This window comes from Pleuronectes platessa, chromosome 16, assembly GCF_947347685.1.
Source record: "Pleuronectes platessa chromosome 16, fPlePla1.1, whole genome shotgun sequence".
Classification (NCBI taxonomy): domain Eukaryota; kingdom Metazoa; phylum Chordata; class Actinopteri; order Pleuronectiformes; family Pleuronectidae; genus Pleuronectes; species Pleuronectes platessa.
This window is the reverse complement of record NC_070641.1, coordinates 12,189,038-12,214,946: the sequence shown is the minus strand read 5'-3', so window position 1 is coordinate 12,214,946 and position 25,909 is coordinate 12,189,038. Positions and strand designations below refer to the sequence as shown.

Sequence of the window (25,909 nt, the reverse complement as noted above, 5' to 3'; positions counted from 1 at the left end):
CTGACCTAGGCATACATAGCCACATTTGTTACCCTTTGGTTTTACAGTATAATTGATATTTGAAGTTCTTGATGCACTATTTGTCCAAAAAGACTTCTGTATCTTTTTCTCAAATAGGAATACTGGCAAGACTGGAATATCAAATGGGAGAAGCGGGCAACCAAACCACTTGGGATCCAAATGCCCTATTTTCACTGAATATAATTTGGGTCAAACATAATTTGATTATTTTCAAGTTTGTTTAAAATGTGCTCCTCCAAAAATGCAATTTCCTATTTAGTGGGTGCTTCATCTTGTCTGATCTTTTAGTGCATTTTCAGATTTGACTAAACTCTTAGTTTTTAATTAACTAAAGTTTTGTCAGGTTTTGCTTAGTGAAAATGTTAAATTTTCCATATGAAATATTCCATCGATGTTGCATCCAGCAGTAATTGTCATATTCGGTACATCTAACAGTTATGTTCTCTAAAAACTGATCTTAGAAAATAATGAAAGATGTCAGTGACTATTCTCTGATGTCCAAAGGAACACGTTCAAATTGCTTCTTCTGTTTTTGTTACTAGAAAGCACACAAACAATTTTTTTGTTACCTGAAATTATAGCCAGTGGTTTTCCTTAAATAGAATGCTGTTTGGTTTTGGGGAACCTTTATGAACATTAAAGTTTGAGGGGATCCTTTTACTTTGGAAGACGCCTGAAGGGAACTGAAGGAAAAAGGCCCCTCCTCTTCCGGTTAAGCAGTTACACGTTGCGGGACGCGGGAAATGTGAAGTCCACAAACATCTCCAGCTGTGATCCACCGTGAAAACACTTCATGTATAAACCGGAGAAAAGCAGCGTGGAGAGAAAACGTCCTCCCCCGGTTAAGGTGCTCTCCTGTCAGCTGAGGAGCGCAGATAACCAGGGGGACGCTGGCAGCGGAGACAGCTGGCTCATCAGACCGGGAAAGGGTCGCACTCTCCCGGTGTCACTGGTGTGGATGCAGGGGACCGTGATGCGGGCGCAGCTGGACCAAAACACCGTCCTGCTGATGGATGAAACGGGGACATTTTCTGTCCAGGGCGTCAACAACATCCCCAAGGGGAAGCCATGTTTGTCCCAAGGTAAGAAATCCCACAACTCCTGGAACCATTTCATCATTTACTATCATCCGCAGTTTAACTACTGGTTTAAAACGACCCCCCGATGATGTCACAGGCAAGTACGTGATGGTGATGGGTGTGATCCAGGCCGCCTCCCCGGAGCCAGTGATCCGGGCGGTGAAGATGGCAGATCTCTCGGAGCACGCAACGCTCCACAGGCGGATGTGGAAGCTGGAGGTGGAGGAGCTGCAGCAGGTTCTGGGTTGAGAGCAGAGGACGACCCGCTCCTGTCACTGCTCCGGATGGATGTGCAGTGAAGAAGACAATCGATGATTAATGGAAACAACTGAAGAAAGGATGCGGGGCTTTGGAGGCAGGATTCAAGACTAGAGGACAAGTCCTTCTATGAACTGTTCACGCAGAAATACTATTTGTGATTTTGTTTTCTACTGTATTATTTCAGCTTTGACATCTTATGTCATTAAATTATGTTCAAAGGAACATCGCGTCAGGTTATGCAATTGTTATTAAAGACAGTTCGAATATGAATGTATACAAAAGCTGGGTTTCATAGAGTTCATAGTCATTGAATATTAATTGATTGCAGCAAATAAACCTCGTCAAAATTAAGAAAATGTTCATGTGTATATTTGCCTGTCATGTTCGTCAGCTGTGGAATAGAACTAAACATTTTTAAAAAGCTTGTTAAATAAAGTGAAAGTATTAGTGACATGGTACTTGACATTTGTTCACTTACCTGTCCCATCAGTGTGGGACTTTTACCCGTCGAGTATCTTTCACCATAGTTGCAGATGTGAAATCAATTAAAAACACAGCAGTTTAAACACAGGTTATAAAATAAGCTTTATTTGGTTGGATAAAAATAAAGAATGGTATTTTAAGTATCCCATACTTAAAACTTGGGGAAAAAAAGGAGAGGTCATCAACATACAAACTTCTTGTGAAAATTGAAACAATTCTTTTAGGTCAACTGTTAGGTGTCTGAACACGTCTCTGATCAGGGTTTACACAGGGTATGTTCATCACCGATTTCAGATCTACTGTAAAAGTGCATAGCAAAGCGTAAAGTGTCTTACACTAATAATTTGCTGTCAACACTCCCGTACTTCTGATCAGAGTAAACTAGCCACCAACATAGGGCCGGTCCCCGATCGCCCTCTTTAAAACCATGCTGTGATCAGGCTGCTTCCTGTGCATCTCAGAGGTTCTCAAGGATCACCTGATTCAGGACTGTTGGAATACTGCTTTGTCATCCAGTGAGCATGGATCTTGTCGCCATTTTATTTGATGTCTTTAAGCAGAAAACTGTATTTTCCAAAGTCATTGTCATTGGGTGCTATAAGATGGTCTTTTTTGGCTTTGGCAAGTTTCATCAAAAGGAATTCCCGGCGCTCCGTCCACTCTTTTAGCTCCTGCTCCCCGTGGGCCAGCTTACAGTGGTCATCCTCTGTGCACGTGTCTTTGAGGAACCTGTCAAAACACCACATATCAGATGTCAACCATCAGAAGCTTGGGAGCCGGGGAACAAACAACACGCTGCGTCAGATAATCTCACCTCTCACAAACTTTGAAAGTGCCCGTGGGAAATCGATACTGCCAGCAGTTCTGGTCGTCCTCGGAGTTGAAAACCCGGTCTTTGTGTTTTTCTGACGTGATGTGCTGCTGCCACTGCTTCTCGCTGTTGCAGTTTTTACCACACAGCCAACAGTGATTGCCAGCCTGGGGGGAAAGAATGAGCAATCTCACTAATTGCCATCTGTTTATCAGAACTACCAAATATACTGTGGTTTCTTTTTTTATTTAAGCATCTACTTTCACCCAAGTGATAACATGAAGACAGCAGCTGATTTACACCAGGCCCCCCTTGACCTGATTCTGCTTAATGCTTCTCTTGGATTATGATGTTTTCACGAGCTGGTATCAGAATATTCAATTGATATTCCCATTAACATGTTAGAGACATTACTACATCTTTTATGGAGACAACAAGCAGTTAGTAACAGCCATTAGTCAATGTCCCTAAATGTGAAAAGTTCAATAGGACGTTATAATGTGATTAAGATGTATACATAATGCGACTAAAGTTAGAATACTCCACATGTTTTGATTTGATTATTGGTCATTTTTATGTTACCTGTATCTATTATGCTATTTGGATTAAGGTAATTAGAAAATGGTATCATCTTATTCAGACTATTTCCATCTCAAACTATCACTATTATTGCGATAGGTGCAAAAAAGGAGCGTAAAAGCAAAACTATTCTATTCTGGTTGCAAAAGACATTTTCATTATTTTACTGAGTCTGCATATAATTGAATTAAAACATTCAAATCTTATGTTGTATCACACAAGTTAAGCATTAGGCACAAATAGTGTTTATTTCATCAACAATCGAGTATAAAAGCAATAAAACGCGGCTGCTAATGTTTCTGTGTTTTCATAACAACCCAGTTTAATGGCTGGAGATGATAAACACATAAAACAAAGATAAGGAAATGAACGTGTTATCCTACAGCATTTGTAGAATGCGACCTAAACAAAGCAGTAGGCTCTTATTTCCCAAGCTAAATGCTCCAGAGCACTTTGAATGGGTCACCAGACAAAACCACTGACACCACTGGGCTTTTAAACTCACCACTTCCTCTGCGTAGTCTGTTGGCATGTGGATCTGCTTGCCGTTCTCCCTCACAGAGTTATCCGAGGTCTCGTCCCCCCAGCCAGGCTTCTGGGACTGCAGCCACTGCTCATGAAGCTGATCCATATCTGGAACTGAATGAGGAGGGGATAAAAATGAGTGTGCGTCACATACTAATTAGATGCCCCCAAGCAAGAGAGCCCAACTCACTATTGTTTTCCTTCATGTAGGTCCAAAGGTCCCGTTCTTCTACACTGTGAGCGAATGTGCAGTTCCCGAAGTACTGACACTTCTTTCCAGAAGTCACATGAATGCAAATCTAGGAAAGGAAAAGAAAAAAACATTTGGTGATCCTTGCTGGGATTTGGTTTTAAGACGCAAAGAAGCAAATGAGGCAAGCTCAGTCGAGAAAAGTTTTTTCCACACCTCAAACTGAGACGGGATCGGCTTTTTGGTTGGAAGCGCTCGAACTGTTGTCCACTTTTTCCTTTCATGGGAACTTACAAGCACCACCCGTCTGTCTTTCGCCCACCTGACACATAAGAGACAGACTTTGTGAGGATGCACAGGATTATACAGTTATTTTTTATTTAAACATTAACAAAGACCTCTGAAAACTCACGTGTGTCTTGCCTTGGCCGAGCAATACTTCTTGTTTTTGTCAGCTTCGCTCATTTGGCCATTTCTCCAGCACTGGCCACAGACAAAAATCATCTTCAGATTTGGAGGCCCGAACCTCCTCTGTGTGTTGGACAGCTGCGGATGAGATTGGAAGGGAAGGGTTAAAATCCCATCAAAGCCAATGAGGACTGTTAATGTAACATCACACTGATAGGATTGGAAAAACCAGCACCAAACAGACTCCTGATGACTTACCTGGACTCCCTGCAACGATGCTGTGGTGTTCCAAAACTGCTTTGCTTCTTGGACAATACTTTGATGAGTAATACCTTTATGATGCAAAAGAAAAAATGTCATTAAGCGGCGACGAGTACTGCGGAAATTGTTCATTCGGGTTTTGTGGAAAAGAAAAGATCCCAAGGCGTGTATTTGAGGTGTAAAACCAATTTGAGCGAGGATGGAAAATAGAGTCTCACCAAGCTCGTGCTGCATCATCCAGACCTTCAGCTCGATGAGGCTGTGGGCGTAGAAGCACTCGTCCTCTCTCACGCAGCCGTAGCGGACCTCATGGCGACAGAGATCCAGCTGGCAATGGAGAATCAGCGGCCTGATTTTAGAATATCGGACCGTGATCTCCTTCAAAACGTGGACCATGCACCTAAAAGACAAACAGAACTTCAATGCTCACAATCTTATCTTAATCACACCTCATAATCTCATTCCCTCACAGGGTCTTGTTTTCTTTTAGTGTACGAGTTGGACTCTAATGTCAAGTCTACCGCTCACACATGCTGTGAAGGTAAACACGGGGGTTTTAGAGGTAGGAAATGTGAAATGACTCACTTATGGTCCTCGAAGACGTGCTCCGTCACTGGATGAGAGCAATATGAAGGGTGATCTTTGTTGGTTTTGCTGATTATTCTGGGTTTGTGGTCAAAGCAGACCTGTGGAGCACATTCAATTTAAAACCAGTGCAAACGTATTTTGGTAATAACAGAAGGCTGATAGGGGCGACATCCATCACTCTGCTCCACTGTTGTTACACAGCAGAGCAGCTTGAGGGAGGGTTTGCTTTAGTCGGCACATAAAACCAACCTTGCAGCAGAAAATGTTTATGTGTAATTATATTATATTCTTGCATCCACTTAACACTCCATAATAACCGTTCAAAGTCTTTCAGCTACTAATAAGTACCAGAAAAATAAATATTTCACAGAAAGAAAAAATATACATCAACGAGCAAAATTATTTCCTTCACTTTTACTTATTTTTCAGATTAAGTGTCAAATTTGGACCAATAATCTGTTTTCTTGACAGCCGGAGATTGTAAGAAACATCTGGAGGGAAAACATTATTAAATATTTTTCTCCTCACACTGAAAGGAAAATTATTCCGCTTACGTGCATCACTTCTAGTAAAAACTTGTTATACCCTTGTTAAAAATGTACCCCACCATATTTGAGTTTACTCACTCCGCAGAGAAACATGAAAATCCCACGATGCTCCTGTAAGATTTTGGGTACACTCAACCGGATGTTGGAGTTGGGTCCATAAGGATCAAAGAGCAGTTCTCTGGAGATAAACCCTTTTCGCTCCAGAGTCCAAACATCAATCTCTTCTTGGCAGTATGCAAACGTGCAGTGGCCAGGGTACAGGCACTCTTTTCCAACTGCCACCTCTGAAACGACAAATTGTACGTTTAGTTCTTTTCCAGATACAGCAAAGTGTGAAAGTCAAAGAAAATGAAAACACGCCATGCAGACAGAAAATTAGAGGCAGAAAAAGGTAAACGAGTCAACGTACCTAGGGTCTTCTTTGCTTTTACTTTACTAATGAAATTAGTACTTTTGCAATTTTTTTCCTCTGGAAAAATCTAAGTGATGGGCTTTAGGGACAGAACTAGAAATAGCGGCCTGTGGTTATATGCCTCCACCCACCAGTGCAGTTTCAGTCTATATACAACTTTTTCCAGACTCTTATGAGATCACCATGACCTTTGACCACCAAAGTCTAATCAGTCCATCAATAAGTCCAACTGAATTTGAAGAAATTCCTTCAAGGTGCTGCTGAGATATTGCCTCTGGCCACTGGCTATCGGAGGCATAAAGATGATTTACGTTAAAATCAATGATTTAATATAAAAGGGGGAAAAAAGGGCAAAAGAAAATCACGTTTGTAATTGTTACCTTTGCAAATGTAATATGGCCCTACATATTGGGTTTTTGTTGGTCTGGGCCGAATGAGCTTCCACGATTTATCTGGCGAATGTTTGATTCTGCCAAGTAATGCATCCTTTTTGCATTTATGCTCTTCGGTATGAAATGTGTAATCCAACACACGTGGCCCTGTGGATAGGAAAAATAAATCAAAAAAACGTTTACAGGGTTGCAACATTATTTCCTTTGCAAAAAAAAAAAAATCCAACAAAAGGATTCCTCACCAGTTCTGACATAGCACATCGAGCAGGCTTGTTTGAATTCATGCGTCTCAGCTAATGGGCTCTTTGCTAAATCCACAGCAGCAGGAAGACCCTTCACCTCAGGCATACCCACTGCCATCCCCATTGGGGTGTCCTTATTGTCAAGCTGTATTAAAAAAGAAGTGACAAAATATAAACACGTAACAATACACAGCTGAAGTGCCCAATAATTAATAACATATAGAATGAATTACCAGTGGAATGAACGGATTTGAAACATAATCTGAAAGTTGGACAAGAGAGAGAAAAGAAAACAAGATCAGCCGGCCATTTATTTACTTACTAAATCTGATACATGACTACAGAAGAAAGGTAACAAAGAGAAATACCCGTCTTGAAGTCTGTCATGGTGAGCGTATCTAGGGAGTCCAGCGGCGGGGGCAGGGCCTCAAAAGTGTCCATATCAAAATATGTACTTGTCCCTGATTTGTGATAGAGCGGGGGCAGAGTCACAGTGCACTGCTGGAGAAACGGGTTGATGTGAGATTGCATTAGGAATGGACTCGACATGGAACTGCCCGAGGCAATACTGATGGGCAGAGGAAGAGGGCCCTTCACTGTGGGTATAACCTGAATAAACGACACAACAAGAATGGGAATGGTTAAATCACGGTTCTCTTCAGATGTCGACACACTCATTTTACTTATCTGATCTTTACTTATCTGACTTACCATGTCGGAGTCGGCTTGGTCCAGAAGATCATCTAGGTCATCCCCAATAATGTCTGTGTCAAAATCTGAACTGGTTTCAAGTAGAGGGCAAGGGTCCGCGCTTCTGCACCCGTTTACAAATGCGTGCACAGGGAGAGGGGCTGACGTGGGCAAAGACCCGGGCAGGATAAAGTTCTCGAAACCCGGAGGTTCAGACGGGGTCACCGATGAGATACTGTTTTGGGGAAGAAAGTCGTCCACCACTGCATCATTCAGGGGCGGGTGCGCTGCCACTGGAGCGGGGATGGGAGCCAGGACCGGAGCCAAAATGCTGCCGTCCTGGGTCAACTGAGGCACTTCTAAAAACACATCAGGGGCAGATAAGATGAATGAGTGACCTTTGTCCTACTCTGCTCTGATAACCAAATCATAGCTAGGTTAAGTATTCAACTTACCAACTTCTATATCTTCAACTGAAGAGGAGCCATGGGAAAACTGAAAGTTTAGAAGAATTTCATTGAATCATGTCTTTAATGGGAAAATACACGTCCATAAGTGGGATTGAAGCTTCCTTACCTTGTCACATGATGCATCTTGATAGTTTGATCCTCGCATAACATTCAAGGCAGGCTGTTAAAAAAGGAAAATACACAAATCAATCAATTTGATTTATTTATGTTCATCATATGGTTTAACGCATTTTATAAACTAACACTTCAAAAGCAACAAAAAATCTATACAAATTCCAATCTGTTATGACCTTAACTAGAACATTTACAACTGGTTCTTCTTAGTGAATTCCAATTTCACCTGATCTGATATGGCTTCTCTTCGTTGTCATAAGATGGTTGAGATGGTTCTTGAAACACACACATACCTTACTCCTCACATAAGCTTTACGGATTTTCAATCCCAAAATTTTGGCAAGGTCCTGAGTCAGCTGTGTAACACTGGGATCCTGGGGAAATAATAACGTGAGAAGCAATTATTCAAAATGTTATTCAAATGTTAGAATGTGGACTGGCCAGTGTCAAACCTGATGCAGTCATCTGTGACACAATCTGACATTTCCCCAACGGTGAGTCAACAACAGTTTCCCCGGAAATTTCTGAATAAATACTTATAGTAGCAGTAACATGTCTTTAAATGCACTGCTGATCTTTAAAAGTCCCATATTGTAAAAAGAGATGTTTAATTTTTTTTTAATGAGCAGGTCTAGACAACAAGTGGTTAGCTAGAGCTCCGGAGAGAACCGTAAGACTGATGTAAAACTTTACCTAAGTTGTTTTTGGAGCCTAAAATCACAAAGTATCTTCTTATGGCTTTAAAAACGTCAAATTAAATACAAAATATGGGACCTTTAATAACAACATGACTCTACTGGGTGTGCTGTGCCTGCAGGCGGCCTGTATGACATTTCAACTTTTGTCACATTTTCAGTGATAAAGTAAGAGGATGTCCTGCCAATTTGGTTAAGTAAATATGGAAACACACGGATTATGACCCTTACCTGGGGCACAACTAAAGAGCATTTGGCAACCGTCTCGTAGGCCATCTGATGCCTCCCCATCTCCTTCAGAGATTTTGCTTTTCTGTACAGTGCTTTATAGTTCCCCTCGTTCAAGTGGAGAGCCTTTTCACAGTCTTCTAGTGCTTGGTCGTAAAGTCCCTTAGAAAAAGAAAAAAAAAAGATGCCACAGCGTTATGGAAAGCTCTTCAGTCATAATGTAGTAGAAAACACGGAGTAAAGACACTGCTCATGATTGATTCCAGTCATGTGTTCAGTGGATTGACTCAAGTATGGGTGCGGTATGTAGCCTCCCGGAAAAGTGTTTGTTCACTGCCATGTAACATGACTATGCATTCACTGACAGGACGCTCCTCGGACAGTACCGATATGGGGCTGCCCTGTCAAAGCCTGTGATCAGTCAGAGAACCTGCAGTCGACAGAGTCTTCAATGCGAGCGTTCCTTTTATTGCCAGTGAGTGTGCAGTGAGGTTCAGGGGACGGCCGGAGACTGAGCACTTACAGTGTGAAGCGTCAGGCCAAAGGGAGCTGGCATTTAAAGTGCTTCAGAGTAAAACTGAAAGAGACTCGAGGCTGACAGTCGCCACCTGCTTACCGGAACAACATTTAGGTATGCAGCAGCCCGATTTGAATACAGCGTCTCTAGTAAACCAGTTGGAACAGAGATATCCTCAGAGTCAGCGTACTCCGCTATGTTCAAAGCTTCCGTGTACATCTCGATGGATTTGGTCCATTCCCCCTCGTTATACACGTCATTTCCTTCTCCAAAAAGATTCCACACGAGGTCCTTAATGAACACCTGGAAATTAGAAAGAACCAGATTAGTTCTGAAAACAGTGCAGTGGGTCTGCCCTTTTACTTACTCACCAAGATCACTGGCCTTTTTTCATGTCTCCCTGTCAATGTCCATAAATGGGTTTTGCTTCGTGCAGTACAAGTGCTGATGCTAAATAGTAGGTGGATGTTTACATAGCTTACCTCATACTGCTCTTGGTTTCCTGGAAATGGAAGAGTTGACCTGAAAGGAAACGAGGTTTGAGTTACAACCTTTCAAAGCTTCAACTGGACAGAAACTAAAAAACTAAAAGAAATATGATTACGATTTAATTCGAGTTCAATCAAACTCATTTAGCTTAATTCAGCACAAAGTTAGATGAAAAATGAAATAAGTAAAATATTAAATTATTTAAATTGCAACAGCTATATATTTTATTTTATTCACAATATAACTGGCAGTTGCCGTTGTGGTTTACTTGTTACGGTAAGGCTATATTAAGATCAAAGTCAGGGTAAGGGACTGGTTTAGGCCAGTAGAAGTTATGGTTAAGGTGAGAATACGTCTCCAGGAAATGAACTTACGTCAGTCTGATATTCGATGAAGTGTGTGCATGTGTGTGTGTGTGTGTTTTTGTGTCCTTGGTTTGGTTGCTGTGTGTGCAGATGCTGACTGCAGAGTCCACAAAAAACTCTCCCTCCCCACAGGCCTAAATATTCTAATGGTTTAATTTTCATTTTTAAGTTATTAAATGTCATCTATTATACAAGATTGTTCAACACGTTATATTGGGTTATCTGCATGTGGACACAGAGCAGAGCTGACTGTCAAGAGTAATGGCTGCAACAGTTAATACTACCTCGGTGCACTGTTAAGGATTTGATTTTAAGTGCAATTAAATGTTACAGTGGAAAATTGTGTGATAGTCATAGTTGTGTTGTCAGTGAAGTTTCATGTTGACTGCACAGTGATGAAATACATTGTAGTATTTTAAGTATCACTTTTGTTTCGCGGATAAAGGGGCCTTGTCAGATAAGATGAAATGAAATGAAGCGCTGCCTGGCACAGTTCTGAAACAGCATGTGGATGTTACAGCCAGTGCACCAGATGCATGACTACAAACCCACATTAGAAGACAAAGCGGCAGTACTGACAGTAATCAGCTGACTCACTGACACCAGCGCTACATGATGCAACAATGACAGATCATCGCGGGCACTATACTGTCTACAGAGATGACCAAGCTTTGTTCTTCTAATGAACTGACAACAGTGATATTCTAGGCCCTGTGTCTAAAACAGGTTTATAACACAGGAGCTGAAACCACCCAGAATAGTCATTAGACTTTACACAAGAGTAATTTTGAAGAGTTGCATTATCATATTAGTGAAACTTTCTGATATCATTTGAGTGCAAGATACCATCAGATTAGCAAGCAGTGACCCAAACCTCACACCACCTTGTTTCTCTCTCTCTCTTATGTAGTAGTATTAAAAACTACACAGCAGTCATCGAGTTAACCGCAATTTCATAAATTGATCAACATTAGAGAAGACCAAATCAATCAATCAATTTTATGTGTATAGCCCATATTCACAAAATTACAATTCGTCCCATATGGCTTTAACAGGGTGTGACATCCTCTGTCCTTAACCCTCAGCAAGAGTAAGGAAAAACTACTAAAAACCCTTTTAACGGGGTAAAAATAAGTAGAAACCTCAGAGAGCCACTTGTGAGGGATCCCTCTCCCAGGATGCAGACGTGCAATAGGTGTGCCCAAAGGGTTGTTAAAGATTAAATAGCATACCCCTGTTTTCAAAAGATTAATAAAGACTTTTATAAACAATTGAATCAATACTCTGAATAAAAACAAATGTGATATATTGTTTAAATCAAAATCAAGACTGAATATTTTACATAGGACATAATGTGAGAACAGCTGTATGAAAATGATGGATCCCTGCGTGAACCAGATGTTTGTCTGTACACACGTAAAACGGCATCTGACCCATGCCCCACTGTGACACTCACTGGATGAACTGCAAGCCCTTCTGGATCTCCTGCCAACGGCTCTTCCTGTCCTGACACGCTGCGGACATGATGGTTGTGCGTTGAAATATCCGCTCCTCGGTCAGCACCTGAAATGATGACAAACATCATTGTCATCGGTATTACTCTTGTTGAATTGACCAGGAGGAAGAAAAATAGACACACACACACACAGGAAAAATCCCCAACAGTGTCATCACAAACACACCCTGTCCTTTTTAATGAATCACAATCAGCAGCAGGTCGTCTAACTGGTTGACGGTCACTATAGCAGCCTGTCGACATGAGCCTCGTCCTGCTTCACTGCAACTTTGGTCGCTTCCGCATTCAGTCAGAACGTCGACAGTGCGGATCCGGAAATTCTGTTTTCCTTTAGCCAGGGAGCTAACGATGTCAACAAATGAAGCGCCCATTGATTATTGACCATATTTACAGTAAAAGCTTAATATCTGGATCTGTAGCGGGGGAGGGGTTTCAGCTCCTGAACGCGGGGATCCATTCAATCTGCTCTTTTAACAGAATGATGGCCATTATCGGACACTTTCAATTCGGGAGTTAGTAGAATCTACTGTCTGACCCACTCAAGTGTTTCACTGGATACACGATGAGTGTTGGTCATCCAAACAGCCCACATGGCTTCTATTAGAGCACATGGCGTTATTAGCAGCCCCTTGACGTGAAGGATTTAAATCACAACACATAAACCCGCCAATTTAAAGCTGTCAGCCCCGCTTGTGTTTGATCGCTATGGAGGTTTCCACTACGTTACTTTAAAGTTCATTTCAACGGGTTCCCTGATAAGAAGAGGATCTGGGTCACAGCAACATTTGCTTATCGACTCATGGGGCAGAAAAGTTATGGTAACGTCATGTTAGCTAATGGGCGGGTGGGCATGTCCTGATTTGCACTGCAACAGCCCAAAACAAACTTTTACTCTCGGGAACTTTACTGTGCCCGGAAGCCAAACAACCACGATTACTCACATACGACTGACAGTAGAAATAAATATATAGAATGGGAGTTGTACAAGGAAATAAACCCTTGTCCGATTATGGATGCATATGCTTTAGCACACGTGTGTTACCAACTGGGGGACACTTCTCGTTAGCAGGCATCAGATGCTAGCAAAGCTTCACTGTTCGTAGCCCACACGCACACTTTAACCGCTGCCGACGCTCAAATAAAGCGCAACAGTTTCAAACTACGCTGTGAAAGACACAGACTCAACCGGCACCATGACGCTATCGGGCTCAGTCCCCAGGAGAAGTGGGAACCAAACAAAGCGCAGACATGCCAAAGTTAAACTAGTTCCCCAACGCAAACAATAGCGATCTGTTCATGTCTCTTCCGACCGGGACCCGGCGAATATCAGAGAAACGAGCCGCCGGCGGCCGCAGTACGTACTCACATGAATGGATCTTTATTCCAAACAAACCTTACGTCGGTTATCTAAAAGTAGGAGAAATGCTTTTATTTCCTTTTAGCTTAAATAACTTAGCTAGATGGCTGTACCGCTGAAGGCCGCCCTTTGCATCTTCTTCTACTGCGAGGGGCGGCGGAGCGTACATGGCGCTGCTGCCCCCCGCAGGCACCTGAGGGACACGACAGCATCCCGCATACATGTGACGATGCAACTTCTGGGATCAACCCAGAGTTTTGCATTTGGCAACAGATAAAGGTAAAGAAAGGATGATGATGAAACATGAATTAAATCCACAATAATGTAAAAAAATCCAGTTTTCCAATTGTATTTGTTGCAGGTTTCATTTCATTTGCTTTCAGTATAATGAGGATCCGCCCTTTGTTGCGGCATTCCGAACTGTTTGCATGAGAAGATCAAATGTCTTTCCCTTTGCGTGTCACTTTACTTGCAAACGAAACTAGTTAGGTCACAAGTAAAGTCCTACTACAGACTCATTGCCACATTGAGTCTATTTTAAGTTTTGTATTCTAGAAAACAAGAGTTATTTCCCCGCTCCTTTCATTATTGTCAAATGCAGAAATAGAATCTAAAATAAAAATATCTTGCAATTATTTAGAAAAAAGAAATTGATCCATTCTTCATTCATTTACTAATTCATCTATCAGATGGAAGAAAACTTTGACCAGTTGACTTCATCTGAGGTCATTGTTTCCACATCTTTAAAAAATCTAACCAAACTGGTTGAAGGGCAGGTTCTGTGACACTGAACCTCACACACCTTGTGGGTATGTAGGAGGTCATCAAATCACATACTCTGACTCCAATTACCACCCAGCTAACGCAGTTATAATTGTGTGTATGGTTCTTTGGATGCTTCTTTGTTTTGGAAAATGTTTGTCTCTTGTTGACATTTTTCTATGCATGAAATATTAAAGCAAAGACAAAATGCCCTGATCAGATATCTCGAAATAAAGTATATACTTTTTCCATATAATTTTTTATTCTGTTTCATTCTGTGTTTAAATGAGGTGCACGGCTCAATAAGGCTTTACAAAACAAGTATACATTTTAAGAGCAGCAGATATATATCTTCAGATCTGTTTGAGGAGGCAGACTGCCAACGACTTCACATCTTCCTTTTCAGCATTTGCTGACTCCGTCTTTTTCCTCTCCTCAGATTTATTTGGAGCTGCTGTCTGATTCTCATTCAGGTGAAATCTACCCACATTCGGGTGGACATGAAAAAAAAAAAGCAATAGCAGAACCAATTAAAGTGCTTATCTTTGTCTGCATTTTGTAAGTCATGTGTGAAATGTCAAATCCATTATACCAAAGTGAAAACAGCAGTGTATAAAGAGTAGTTGGTTTTCAATTCCAACATAAGTTTTTAATTTGTTTTGGACGTAACAATGTTTGATCGGGACACAATTCTCTGAATCTCTCACCTTTTGATGCTCTCATTTAATCTGAAAAGGTCTTTTTGGATAATTTGTCTTGAACAATCACATCATCATCAACCTTGTTAGTGTCTCTGTTAAAGGAAACCAGTAAAACCTGAGATTTTACTCACGGCTCAGTTCATTGCACGTTTGTGGTGTATTCAGGCTTCAAATTGACTGGATCTCAACATTGGCTGGATGTTTTTTTCTACTTCAGAGATTTTTCTGCTGTACTGTTTGACATGGACACAGTCCTCTGAGTCTCTCACCTTTTGTATTAATCAGAAAGTGTCTTTTTTTGATCATTTGTCTTTGTACAATCACATCCGACTTCTGAGAGACTTGAGTTACAGAAAGGCCAAAAAACAACACTATCAATTACCTGTTAAGGTAAGGCTTCAGACCATGCTTCAGACTGACAATAACATTTTCAGCTGATCTTAATGTTGGCCGGGTGTTTTCTTTTCTTTGTTGACATTTACAGACATTGAGTTTGTTCTGAAATTAAAATTAAGGATGTTATACCAGTTGATACTTTAGTCTGAACATAAAGGTGACCGACATGACTGTTCCCCAAAAGTGAAGCCAAAATGTCTCAAACACTACCTGAAGTCTCCATTTTAAAAGATCCAAACTAAAAGGTCAAAGCACAGGTTACTTTTTTCTCAAAGATTGTTTCGGTCATTTTAGATATAGTTCTTGTCACACTGATGTTATTAATATATGTTATATTGATGCTTGATGGGGTTAGGGTCAGGGTTTACAGCTAAGACTGACTATAGATTGGTTGAGCTTGTGTATCGATGACACTTCACTACCGCGGTTCCATCCCCGATCCCTTCTGCGCGGAGTCTGGTTCCAAATGTAGAAAATTTATTTGAGCTTCATTTCTGTATAGGGGAGGAAGTGGAGATACGACACCCATCTTTATAATCAGTATATGCAGTCCTCTGAATCTTTTGCCACTTTCATCCGAAAGAGATGTTTTAGATTTTTTTGGGTGAACATTTTCTTAACTACATCATGCATAAAGTTCTGGGGGTTTAATGTTAAAAAGAACTACAGAAATACCTGTTTGGCTTCCTGCTCAGTTCTTTGCAGATTTGTAGCTTATTGGGATTTCAGTATTATATATATATTCAGTCATGGTGGGTTCAGCTTGATGTGATCTTACCGTTGGCTGGATGTTTTGTGGCAGTGGATCGGAGCTATATATATATAGGGATATATACCTGTGTCTTTGTATATATATAAAGGGACGTATCTCCTCATGCAGTAGTCAACCTGGCAGCTATAAAAACTGCCAGGAGGAGGCGCTTATCTCACATTGTGCAGAAGCATCACTGAGGAACTGCACCACACTCACACACACACACACAAAAAGACACTGTGAATGTGTCCCCTGTTATCAAAGCCCAAACCGTGTGTCTTTTATGATTTAGCTGGCCTGACATTAGCACATTATAGATGACAACAGGGTCCAGTGTGACAGAGCAGAAAATATACTTTCAGAAACCCTAATAAAAAGATGGCAGGCAGAGATATGACAGGATTCATGCCGCTTCCAGATTCAGCTCTGCAATTTGTCAAAGAAACAACCTCGCCTGTTAAACTTAGACACTTGGAGTGCTGCTCGGTAAATCAGGCTGACAACAATGATAGCTACAGTATGTCCTGAGTGCTTGTTTAATGGGGACAAGGCTCTGTTCTGCTTACCCCACTGACATGTTTATTTACAGCAGGAGGAGATGGGCGAGAGGCTCCGGGTCGATCTCTTCATCATTATGGAGGAAAAACTGTGTCATTATGAGTGCAATTATTGTTATCATAAAGTCTGGTGGAATCTGTTTAGAGGAATTTAAACTACACTGTTTGTTGTGTTGCTTCGAGTAACTGGCAGTGCGCTATAATGTGAGCAACAATTATCTTTTATTTGAATGGTCTGTTTGGCTCTTTTTATAGTCTAAGAAAAGTTTATTTTAGTTTAATCCATATTTATTGTACCCTGTATATTCCGTGTGAACACTACTATGGCACTCAGAGAGCATATGTCTTCGCCAAGCCCCAGCCGTCCCACATTGTGGTAATCCGTCCAGACAACAGACAGACAAAAACACAAGCTTCTTGGTGGAGCTAATCAGATATTTGGTAAACCCAAAATGTAGTTTTAATTATTGATCATTACTCTAGATCTAAAATAACTATCAAGAGTGACTATGATCTGTAAAGTTTATACAGTTTGTTGTGTGACGTGGTGTTAAGTCACAGTTTTAGAAACTTTATTTGGAGAAACTTTGTTTAAAAAACAATGCGACATCATAGAATGTCTGTCTGTTATTTTTAGAAGCCACTAAGAAACACGAAAGGAACATTTATTCTTCGGTTAGTTAGGAAAATAAAATAAGTTAGAAAGGATTTTATTGGATAGTGGGTATTTGAATTTGATGAATACCTTAAATGTCTTGTGTCTCCTGAAAAGTAAAAATATTCTTCCACATCTACTGTAAAAAATAAATAACCTTAGGCTTTAGTCCTGTAGGTGGCGTACTGTTTTACAAACACTGGATTAGCCTCTGGCCAATAGTGATGCTCAGGAGATTACTCAAGCAGCACCTAAGAAAAGCTCTCAACTCTATGCCCCACTCACACAGAGTGAGTGAAAGTGAACAGTGTGGAGTCGAGCTGCCTGTTGCTTGACATGTCTGCGTTTTACCGACTGCTTCTCCTGTTGTCTGGTGAGTTTCTCATTTACTTTGAAGGGGAGATTTTACAGGTGAGGAAATGCTGAGGGCTTAAATGATACTATTAGAACACAGAACGGAGTCAGTGAAGGTGAAAGCCTTCGGGAGAAACTACATGCGACCCAGTGAGATTGTTATTTAATCGATGTTGTTCTTAACAATAATATATATTTTTCCTCCATTTTTACTCTGAAGCTGGTCAAGGTTTTCAGGCAGTAGAGTGTAGATTTTCATGTTGCTCCTGAGGAGTAAGATGTTAGAAAATATAAAGTCTTATCTGAGTCTTATTCACTTTTAAAGGGTGTGTGGAATTCAGTGCAGCTGCACCTTTTACAGCTTAGATCAGATTAGATATAGATCTTAACAATACACAGGAAAATATGGATATCTTAAGTCAATACACCTGCAAAAAAATGTTCTTGTGAGACTTTAATGCTTAAATAAGATTTTGTGAATCTGCAATGCTCCTGCTGTTCCTCTATGTACAATATTTATTAAATTCTGCTACAAAAACCAGTGCCAGATGATGTGAGTCATTTTCCAAGGAGCGAGCTCAGTCTGTTCTCCCTCTTCTTTTGTTCATTGCTCTTTGCAGTGGCTGTGGCCTCTGTGGCAGCACGCAGGTCCCAGCGGGCCAGGAGAGGGTTACTCGAGCTGGCGGGCGCCATCAAATGCAGCACAGGGAGATCTGCCCTGGCTTACATGATGTACGGATGCTACTGTGGACTTGGCGGTCAGGGCTGGCCCAGGGACCAGGCGGACTGGTGAGGCGGCAGCTCAAACTCGCACACCCCTCGAACCTGACCCCGAAAGAAAACACATCTCACAAGTCAGAACACTCGATGATAGTGTGCAGCTAAATGTAAACATGTTGACACTCTATATGTGGCCCGCCTATACATTATGTTGAGCAAAATATATATCCAGCATGCTTTGGTGGTGTTTAGCCCTCCACTCCAGAGATGGTACGTACACATTATTTTCCTCCTCCTGGAGGCCTTGGACTCTTTTTAGTCATGCTACGTCCTGGGCCGTACACACAGGTTCCGCTTGCTAATGAGTCGACTGAACCACAAACCCCGTGCCATGGGATGGAGGGAGGAAATGTCCAATTTCAGCCGACTCACATGGCCCAGTGGTCGCTTCAAAATAGGCAAAAAAAATCCACACCCAAATCCTAATTGCCGCCTCATTCTTCACCGCAGGACATTGAACCCCCACAAAACCAGTAAGCTGCTAACTATCTGTTGAGAAAACTCATGTGGTGATTCTTGCCTTTAAAATAGCAGTGGTGCAGTTCAAACCACAGAGTAGGGACTGTACCCACCTACTGCTTTCTTGATCCTGTGAAGTCTAGACGTAGTTTTGACTGCTTCAGCCTTCAAAATAAAACGTCCATGCTGTTGTTAATGTTTTCTGTGCTACGTTCAGGTGTTGCCACAAGCATGATTGCTGTTATGGAGATGCAGAGCGTCTGGGCTGCAGTACCAAAACAGACCAGTATCAGTGGACGTGTGAGGACAAGACAGCTGAGTGCGGTACTGTGTATTTAATGCTTAGCCAACATTTTTGTGTTTATTATGGAAAACAAAGAACAGTAAATACTCATTGTTCTTCTTAGTTGCAGCTCACGAAAAAATCATGTCACCAGTATAAAACCCTGACAGGGATCAGTCTGTGAGTTCATAAAAACACCCGAAGGCAGTTGATGAGGAAAACAAGATGTTTACAACCCTTATTTAATCCCCATGAATCAAAGTAACATATCTACCCACTAATTACACAAAATTATGTATGTCTGTGAAACGCATATCTCACAAACTGTTCATCCTATTGGCTTCACACTTCTCATGTGTGTTCATAGTGGCCCTGGGAAGTGCAGTGCCTTTTTCGGGCAATTTGGAGACACAATACATTCAGTATCAATGGAAAAATTATTAACAGGCGACCTGCCCTCTGTAACTCTTGTTTTCTTGCCGCAATGTTTTATATTGAGCTGAATTACCGACCTTTTATTTTGAAAAGTTGTGAACTTGGGTCTGAGGATTAAAACACCTCTGAAATAGCTGACATGTAATATATCGAGTAACACCACCTATACAATTTTCAGTTAAACCAGGTAGGATGAGCGCATAGTTTTCTGACTTCACTTTGCACCATAGACTGGATATAAAAAGCTCTGCAAACAACATCCAGCTGACAAAAAACACAAAAAGTTCCGGTTGGACTTACTAATTACAAGGAATAATTCTGAAATAGCTCCGGAGCATTACCACAGTACAGAAGAACAGCCCATTCCGAACAGGCCGGTTTAGAGTGGGTGCTGTGTTAGTGATGGTAATAGCAACACAATTCATGAGGTTTACTCTTTAAAGCACCAGTTATTGATTTATTTTGAAAAATTATTATAAAATCAATTCACAGTATTCACAATTAATGTATTTTCCTTTTAGTTTTAAGTAATTTCTTTGATTTAACCATTTTAAAGCATTAACTTCTAGTTATAAGATCTAATATTTTGCAAACATCAGAAAAAGTGATCACAACCCTTGATCACTTCTTCCATGAAAATCCTCTTCGTAGCTTGACTGATGATTGTCACTGTACTTTTTATCATTGCAGATGATTTGGAGGACAACTGCGAAATGCTGCTGTGCAAGTGTGACAGAAACGCTGCCAAATGCCTGAGAAAAGCACCGTTCATTCGAAAATATGCCTTGTGGCCGGATTTTATGTGCGGTTACAAACAACCGATGTGTAGTATTTATTGACACAATAAACAAATCTGCTGTGATGACAGACGAAAAAATCAATATTGTGTCTTTTATGAGCTGTTTTGAAACTATATCATCATCATGGTTGAATTCTGTGGGATAAAACAATATTTCCATAAGGAAAAAACACTATTAAGACACATAACACGTTTACCTCACATGAGAGAAACACATGACAAACGCCTCCTGACTCTCTGGAAGAGTCATCAGGATTTACGACTGCAGCAGATTCGGATTCGGATGGAAAAAAAAGACGACTTGAGCATTCCTGTGCTTCCTCTGCTGAGTCAGAGCTCAGAAGAGAGTCAGATGTTAAACAGCAGGGGAAAGCTCAGGTAGCTGCTCCACAACAGACTACTCTTATATAAATGAAATACTATATGCAGGAGAGAACTCGACCTCATAACTCTGAAGGTAGCTCCCTGTGCTGTGGTCTTATTTCTGACTACGCCTCATTCATTAGGCTTTAAACAAAGTATTTGGAGATGTATTAATCGAATGACAATTTTAAAATCAGATTTTTCAGCTTTTTTAAATTTAAAGTCTATGTTTACTGTGACTCAACCCTTAGTTTATTTTAACCTAAAATCATGCATGAACGAGTTTCCTTGCCTATGTAGATTTATTTTAATAACGTAGAAAGCCACTTGAATCACTAATTCCACTGATTCAGACCATGTTTATAAACTAAACTAAAATGCCTTTTGTTCCTCCAATGTTTTCCCAGCAGTACACCATGGTTACAGATCATTGTGCCTGAAGGAACTTTCCCATGGAGCCTTCAGAAAAAGTTATATTCAGTGGATGGCTATTAAGTGACTTTGTGTACTTTCACCAGGGTGTGAGACCGTAAGGAAAACTCTCATGTGCATGATTCCAGTTTTCGATGCAGCACTTAAACAAGCGTCACGTGACATTTGCGACCTTTACATAGTAGGAAGCCTGCACAGAAAAATGGTGTCATCAAACCAGCGGGGCCTCAGCTGGTTTGTAATAACCTCTGTAGGATCAAGATATTGCCTCTAGATGGCGCCATATTCATAATCACTAAACTAGAAGCCCACCACTAATAGATCCGGGCAATTTTGGGAGCCCACTCAAAAACGATTTTTGCTTCAAAAGAATCTTTGCTAAAATCAATATCATTTAGAAGCATGAAAAGGAAAACAGATTTTATTTATACACCTAAGCTCTGAGAAATGAGATGCCTGTTACTGAATGGGGTTTTAGTGGTTGACACAGTCGGTCACATTATTTCGGTCGCACACAGTTGGTTTTTGGGGTTTGGCTCGGGAACCGCTCTCAGTCCCTCCGTGGAGTCAAAACCTTCATTTCCCCTCTGACACCCAGTAAACACTACAGCCATCATGTCTGTAATCACAGTAAACAAAACCCTCCCAGATGCCACTGCTCCAGTGAGCTTTTGCACTCCAAAGGCCCGTCTCTGGGGCTCGCACAGGAAGACACAGTTTCTTTGTTGAGAGGGTGCACCGCTCATGAGCGCCGATTGAAATGGGAGTCGATGTTGTGGTGCAGTGTCCAAAGGCCCAGGACTGGAAATAAGTATCTGGGTCATGGCCCACAAACACTTGCTCGATTGTGTCCAACCTTCGCCTGGTATGAGCTCGGGAAGTTGTGGAAGTCATACGCTCTGTCCGCCACGAGGCAGACAGAGAAATCAATTCAATACACAAGGTTATATATTTCCTTCTGCCTCTAACCCCTGCAAATTACATTTTCCACTCACCCCTCTCTGCGGTTCTTGCTGCCTTGAAGTGGTGTGTCAAGGATTCCAGCCCTTGACTTTATTGATGATCTCACTTGTCCACAGTTGTTTTCAGTGCACGTCTATGTTAGTTTTTAATATTGACTTCAGAATCATCAGCAGACTGCGCCCTCTGTCTGCCACTGTTGACTTAAAGTTCAGTTTTAACCAGACGAGGTATGGCCAGGGACGGGTAGGTGTGACACGGGCCCGGACCGGAGCCTCTTTAGGAAGTCACTCAAATAAAATCAGTCCAACAACAACAAAACAGCAAAAGAAACACAGCCCACAACAAAGAGAGGTGAGATGAATACAAAGAGCACAAAATGATATTCAAATCAGATTCAAATCCAACACAAATGCACAAAACAACGATAAAAGAAACAGCAAACTTTGTCAAGGTGTCTTGCTCCTATCTTTGCATGGTGGGGAACCGATGATTCACAATATGTCAAAATGGAATTATAAATGCACATAAATATTTATAAACATAATTTCATACCAATAATAGCTTCGATTTGGTCCCTGCTATGATTCTCAGCAATGAAGTGTGTGAGGAACACCAGCATTTCCCATGCCACCTGTTTTTCAATGGTGAGGCACACTCTCTAATTGTTTTTTTCAGCTTCTGGGTAAACACTTCTTCCGAGCGTTTACCCAGATGATTATTTTATTTCACCTCCGGACATGTTGCCATGTGAAACCCCCAGCGGTGCTTCCTCAGTGCAGCAGCAGTCGACACTGGCTGCAGCTGAAACATTAAACCCAGTTGAAATGATTCGATCGACCTCGGTGCGGCCCTCTTGAAGGAGCCCTGTGATTTGAAGGAGTGCTGGTTGTCTATCCTACATGTGCACAACAGCGTGGTTGTCACTGTGAACGAGCCCTATATTCTTTAATCCCTGCTGTTGGAGCTGATGGAACCTGTTCCACACTAATAACGTTCTTTAATTAACTGTTAGGCTCCTCAGCGAAGAGCCAGATGGCTAATGATGACGTTTTGGCCTTAAATTGCAAGAAGCATAAGGATATTTCTAAACAGGCTACGTGCATATGTATAGTCAATGTCTTTTTTGGTCATTTATAAATAACAAGCAGCAAATTTAGAGTGGACTCGTGGATTGAATGGCTTGTAATCCCTTGAAACCATTGTCACTCTCCTTGGAGTTTCAAATGCTGCTGCCCACACAGAGAAGGGAATCAGTGTGTGTCTGCAGCCCACAATGGACCTGGACCCGCTGCCAATACACTATTGTTAACAACCCTTTTTTCTTCCTCCTCCTATTTCACTCTGTCCTCTTTATGTTTACCATTTGGACACTCTTCTCACTCTCACAATCTCTCAATGTTACTTTTTATTAATGAAATAACTTTGTGTTTCTTTAGCTGACGAGGAAGGGAAGAGAAACTCACACTGCACTCTCTGCAAAATCCGTTCACAAACTCAGCAGCTCAATCACAAGGTATAATAAGTTGGTTTTCAAAGTCAAAGCTGTTATCTTCAGCATGATGTGGGCATTATTTACCATTACCTGAGGTTTCCACCAGGGGGCTGCATTATGACAGTACTACTTCATGTCTTGAGGTACCCAGAGACAAGCAATGACTGCAGTGCTTTGTGTTGTATGTATTTTTGTATAAGGTGGTTGAATAAGGTGGTTAAAGTAAGATCCTTAAAACACAAAGAGTGGCACTGTTGCTGTATCTGGAATTTAAACAGCAGGTGTCAAATGTCCAAACTATTTAGAAGGAGCCTGATAATTACTTTCCTTTTACTGTTTCGAGGAAACGTTATACGACACACTGGTTTCCACTAAAGTGAGATTATAGTAATGTTGGTATTCTCCACCTTTAAAGTACAATCTTATTTAACGTGGCTCCAGAATTGAAAACATTTTACCTCTTTTCTCTATCACGTCATTTATCTAAAGCACAAATCCCCTCAAACCAATAAACAATAAGCACCTATTTTATAATTATTATAAAAATATTTTCTTGGATTAGTGTTCAATATTTGTATTTACTTTTGACGCTGTCCACAAAATAGAAATAAAAAAGGTTACCATGGAAATAATGTACTGGTGTCAGTCATAATGGCCTTGGCGACATGCTGCATACAAGAGCCGGTCTTTATTGCTCATGTGAATTATACTGGTCTAAGTGGGTGCAGCTTCCACACAAAGAACCAGCTGTACAACTCCAGGACCGTAGGAAATGATCCTTCCGAGCAGCCGACATAACGATTTGATAGCATGAATGATAACAACAAGCATCTGGACCTTATTTCCAATTGATGACTGGTTAATGTGATGTGCTGACAAGGATTTTTTTTCCTGCAAACCACTGCAGCAGCATCCAGTTGTTTGCTTCCTCTCATCATGCATCATTTTAAAAATGAAATATAATGATACGCTGCCGCATGAACCAGATCATGAATCATTGATGCTGCGACATAGAGTGTTGCCAAGGAAACTGTACCAGTCTGCTTGATCACTGTCAGCTGCGCTCGCATAATGATGGTGGGATGTGAAAAACAGTGCACGGTAACCACTGTGTTTCCTGAAATATTTTCAAAGTCAATTTAGAAGAAGAGCAACCGCCAATGACTGTAAATTCGAAACACTCAGCTGATCGCTGTCCTTCTATGATTTATGTCAACCTGCTGTTTCTGGACTATATTTCCTTTTATTTCATTCACATGCATTGTATTTTAATGTCTTTCTGCCGTAGCAATTCTGGGCCTATTTCCATTTGATTTTAAATAGGCCTACATCTATTTTATTCTTATTAAGGGCTGCTCATCACAGAACCACGTCTAATGTCCGTGAAGAATAGACACATGTAGTATTTTATAGTGGTGTGTCCGAAAAATAGCAGCCATTTTTCTAATTTATCCCTGACTTAACCTACACTTTCACCTATTCACACCACTGATGATATACTGACCTTTATATCCTACAGTAAATTTGTAGAGATTATTATTAAATAATATTAAATTGATTCATAGGAGCCTTTGATTATTCATGTGTCCTTTCTCTGTTTTGCCTTGAATCTGAGCTGAGAACCACTGACCCATATACCCACAGTTAATTCAAACAGAGATAATTATTCAATAAATGTTATGCTATTAAATTTATTCAAATGAGCTCTTATTATAAATATTAGTTTTTTCTTGAATCGGAGCTGATTCAAGATATAATGTTTTAAAAAAAACTTTTTCCATTTTAACAGAGAGACCCACTTGAAATGTCTTAATATACAATTATTATTTGACCTGTTCTGCTCTACTTTTCCACTAATTCAACTATGCAGGCCTTTATATGAAACATTAGTTTTTACTATTCTGTATGTAGCTCTGTATGTTATATAATCGTATATTATTCTACATGGTAAAGCATTGTTATTGTAATACAACTAATCACAGACAGTGGGATGCATAGTTTCCATTAGAACCGGTCAATAAAAGGCACGGACGGGGTTCGAACCCGCGATCTTCGGTTTACGAGACCGACGCCTTACCACTTGGCCACCGCGCCTGCGCTGTGCCACCTTTTTCTATGCAATTTAAAGGTAGAATGTCTAGATTCCAGCGCTGCTAAGACGTAACAGTGGAGTTGGCGTTGGAGTTTCACATCTTTTGTTATAGATCAACTTCCTCCTGCAGTGCGAACACGAGCCCCGGAAGCTGCTGAGTTGAACTTCCTGAACACATGTGTCGTTGTACTATGGCCACAGGGAGACGCTGTTATCTACCAAGTGAGAAACAACTTGTCCGCAACAAACACAAACAGGCTCAGAGAAGTTGAGGAGCTGCTTCAGTGTGGATCATTACACACGTCAGGTTGTTGCTACATATGCCAAAGTAATGGAGCTTTTAATGTTTAGTTGTTTTCTGAGATGGTTTCAGAGACCTATTGATTTAACT

General features: G+C 41.0%; 3 protein-coding genes and 1 non-coding gene across 8 annotated transcripts; 2 read left to right on the top strand and 2 right to left on the bottom strand.

The window, feature by feature from the left end:
- Window positions 1–741: 741 nt before the first annotated feature.
- On the top strand, window positions 742–1,765 carry rmi2 (RecQ mediated genome instability 2). The gene is made up of 2 exons (XM_053444027.1): window positions 742–1,103; window positions 1,198–1,765. Exons 1-2 carry the CDS (start codon window positions 815–817, stop codon window positions 1,347–1,349), a joined length of 441 nt encoding a protein of 146 aa, XP_053300002.1. The 5' UTR covers window positions 742–814; the 3' UTR covers window positions 1,350–1,765.
- A 164-nt stretch (window positions 1,766–1,929) lies between these two features.
- Window positions 1,930–13,402, bottom strand: zc3h7a (zinc finger CCCH-type containing 7A). 5 transcript variants are annotated; one of them, XM_053443559.1, is made up of 23 exons: window positions 13,251–13,402; window positions 11,825–11,931; window positions 9,886–10,036; window positions 9,614–9,817; window positions 9,001–9,159; window positions 8,368–8,448; window positions 8,067–8,120; window positions 7,946–7,985; window positions 7,512–7,849; window positions 7,169–7,409; window positions 7,034–7,062; window positions 6,801–6,945; window positions 6,547–6,705; window positions 5,833–6,038; window positions 5,204–5,304; window positions 4,837–5,018; window positions 4,616–4,689; window positions 4,362–4,495; window positions 4,166–4,271; window positions 3,950–4,058; window positions 3,740–3,873; window positions 2,659–2,822; window positions 1,930–2,573 (listed from the first exon to the last, which is right to left on the bottom strand). In XM_053443559.1, the coding sequence occupies exons 2-23, from the start codon at window positions 11,890–11,892 to the stop codon at window positions 2,384–2,386; spliced, it is 3,069 nt and encodes a 1,022-aa protein (XP_053299534.1). In that variant the 5' UTR covers window positions 11,893–11,931; window positions 13,251–13,402; the 3' UTR covers window positions 1,930–2,383. The 5 variants fall into 5 exon arrangements, with proteins under 5 accessions (XP_053299534.1, XP_053299535.1, XP_053299531.1 ...); XM_053443560.1 differs by having other exon boundaries at window positions 9,997–10,036; XM_053443556.1 differs by having other exon boundaries at window positions 4,362–4,689.
- Window positions 13,403–17,290: 3,888 nt separating this feature from the next.
- Window positions 17,291–20,258, top strand: pla2g10 (phospholipase A2 group X). The gene is given in 5 exon segments (XM_053443800.1): window positions 17,291–17,370; window positions 17,372–17,439; window positions 18,041–18,209; window positions 18,877–18,983; window positions 20,068–20,258. Coding segments are annotated over 5 exon segments (573 nt in total). The 3' UTR covers window positions 20,217–20,258.
- A 5,190-nt stretch (window positions 20,259–25,448) lies between these two features.
- trnat-cgu (transfer RNA threonine (anticodon CGU)) lies at window positions 25,449–25,520 on the bottom strand. Its single transcript has one exon. It is a non-coding gene; the product is annotated as a tRNA-Thr (tRNA).
- Between the last annotated feature and the right edge of the window lie 389 nt (window positions 25,521–25,909).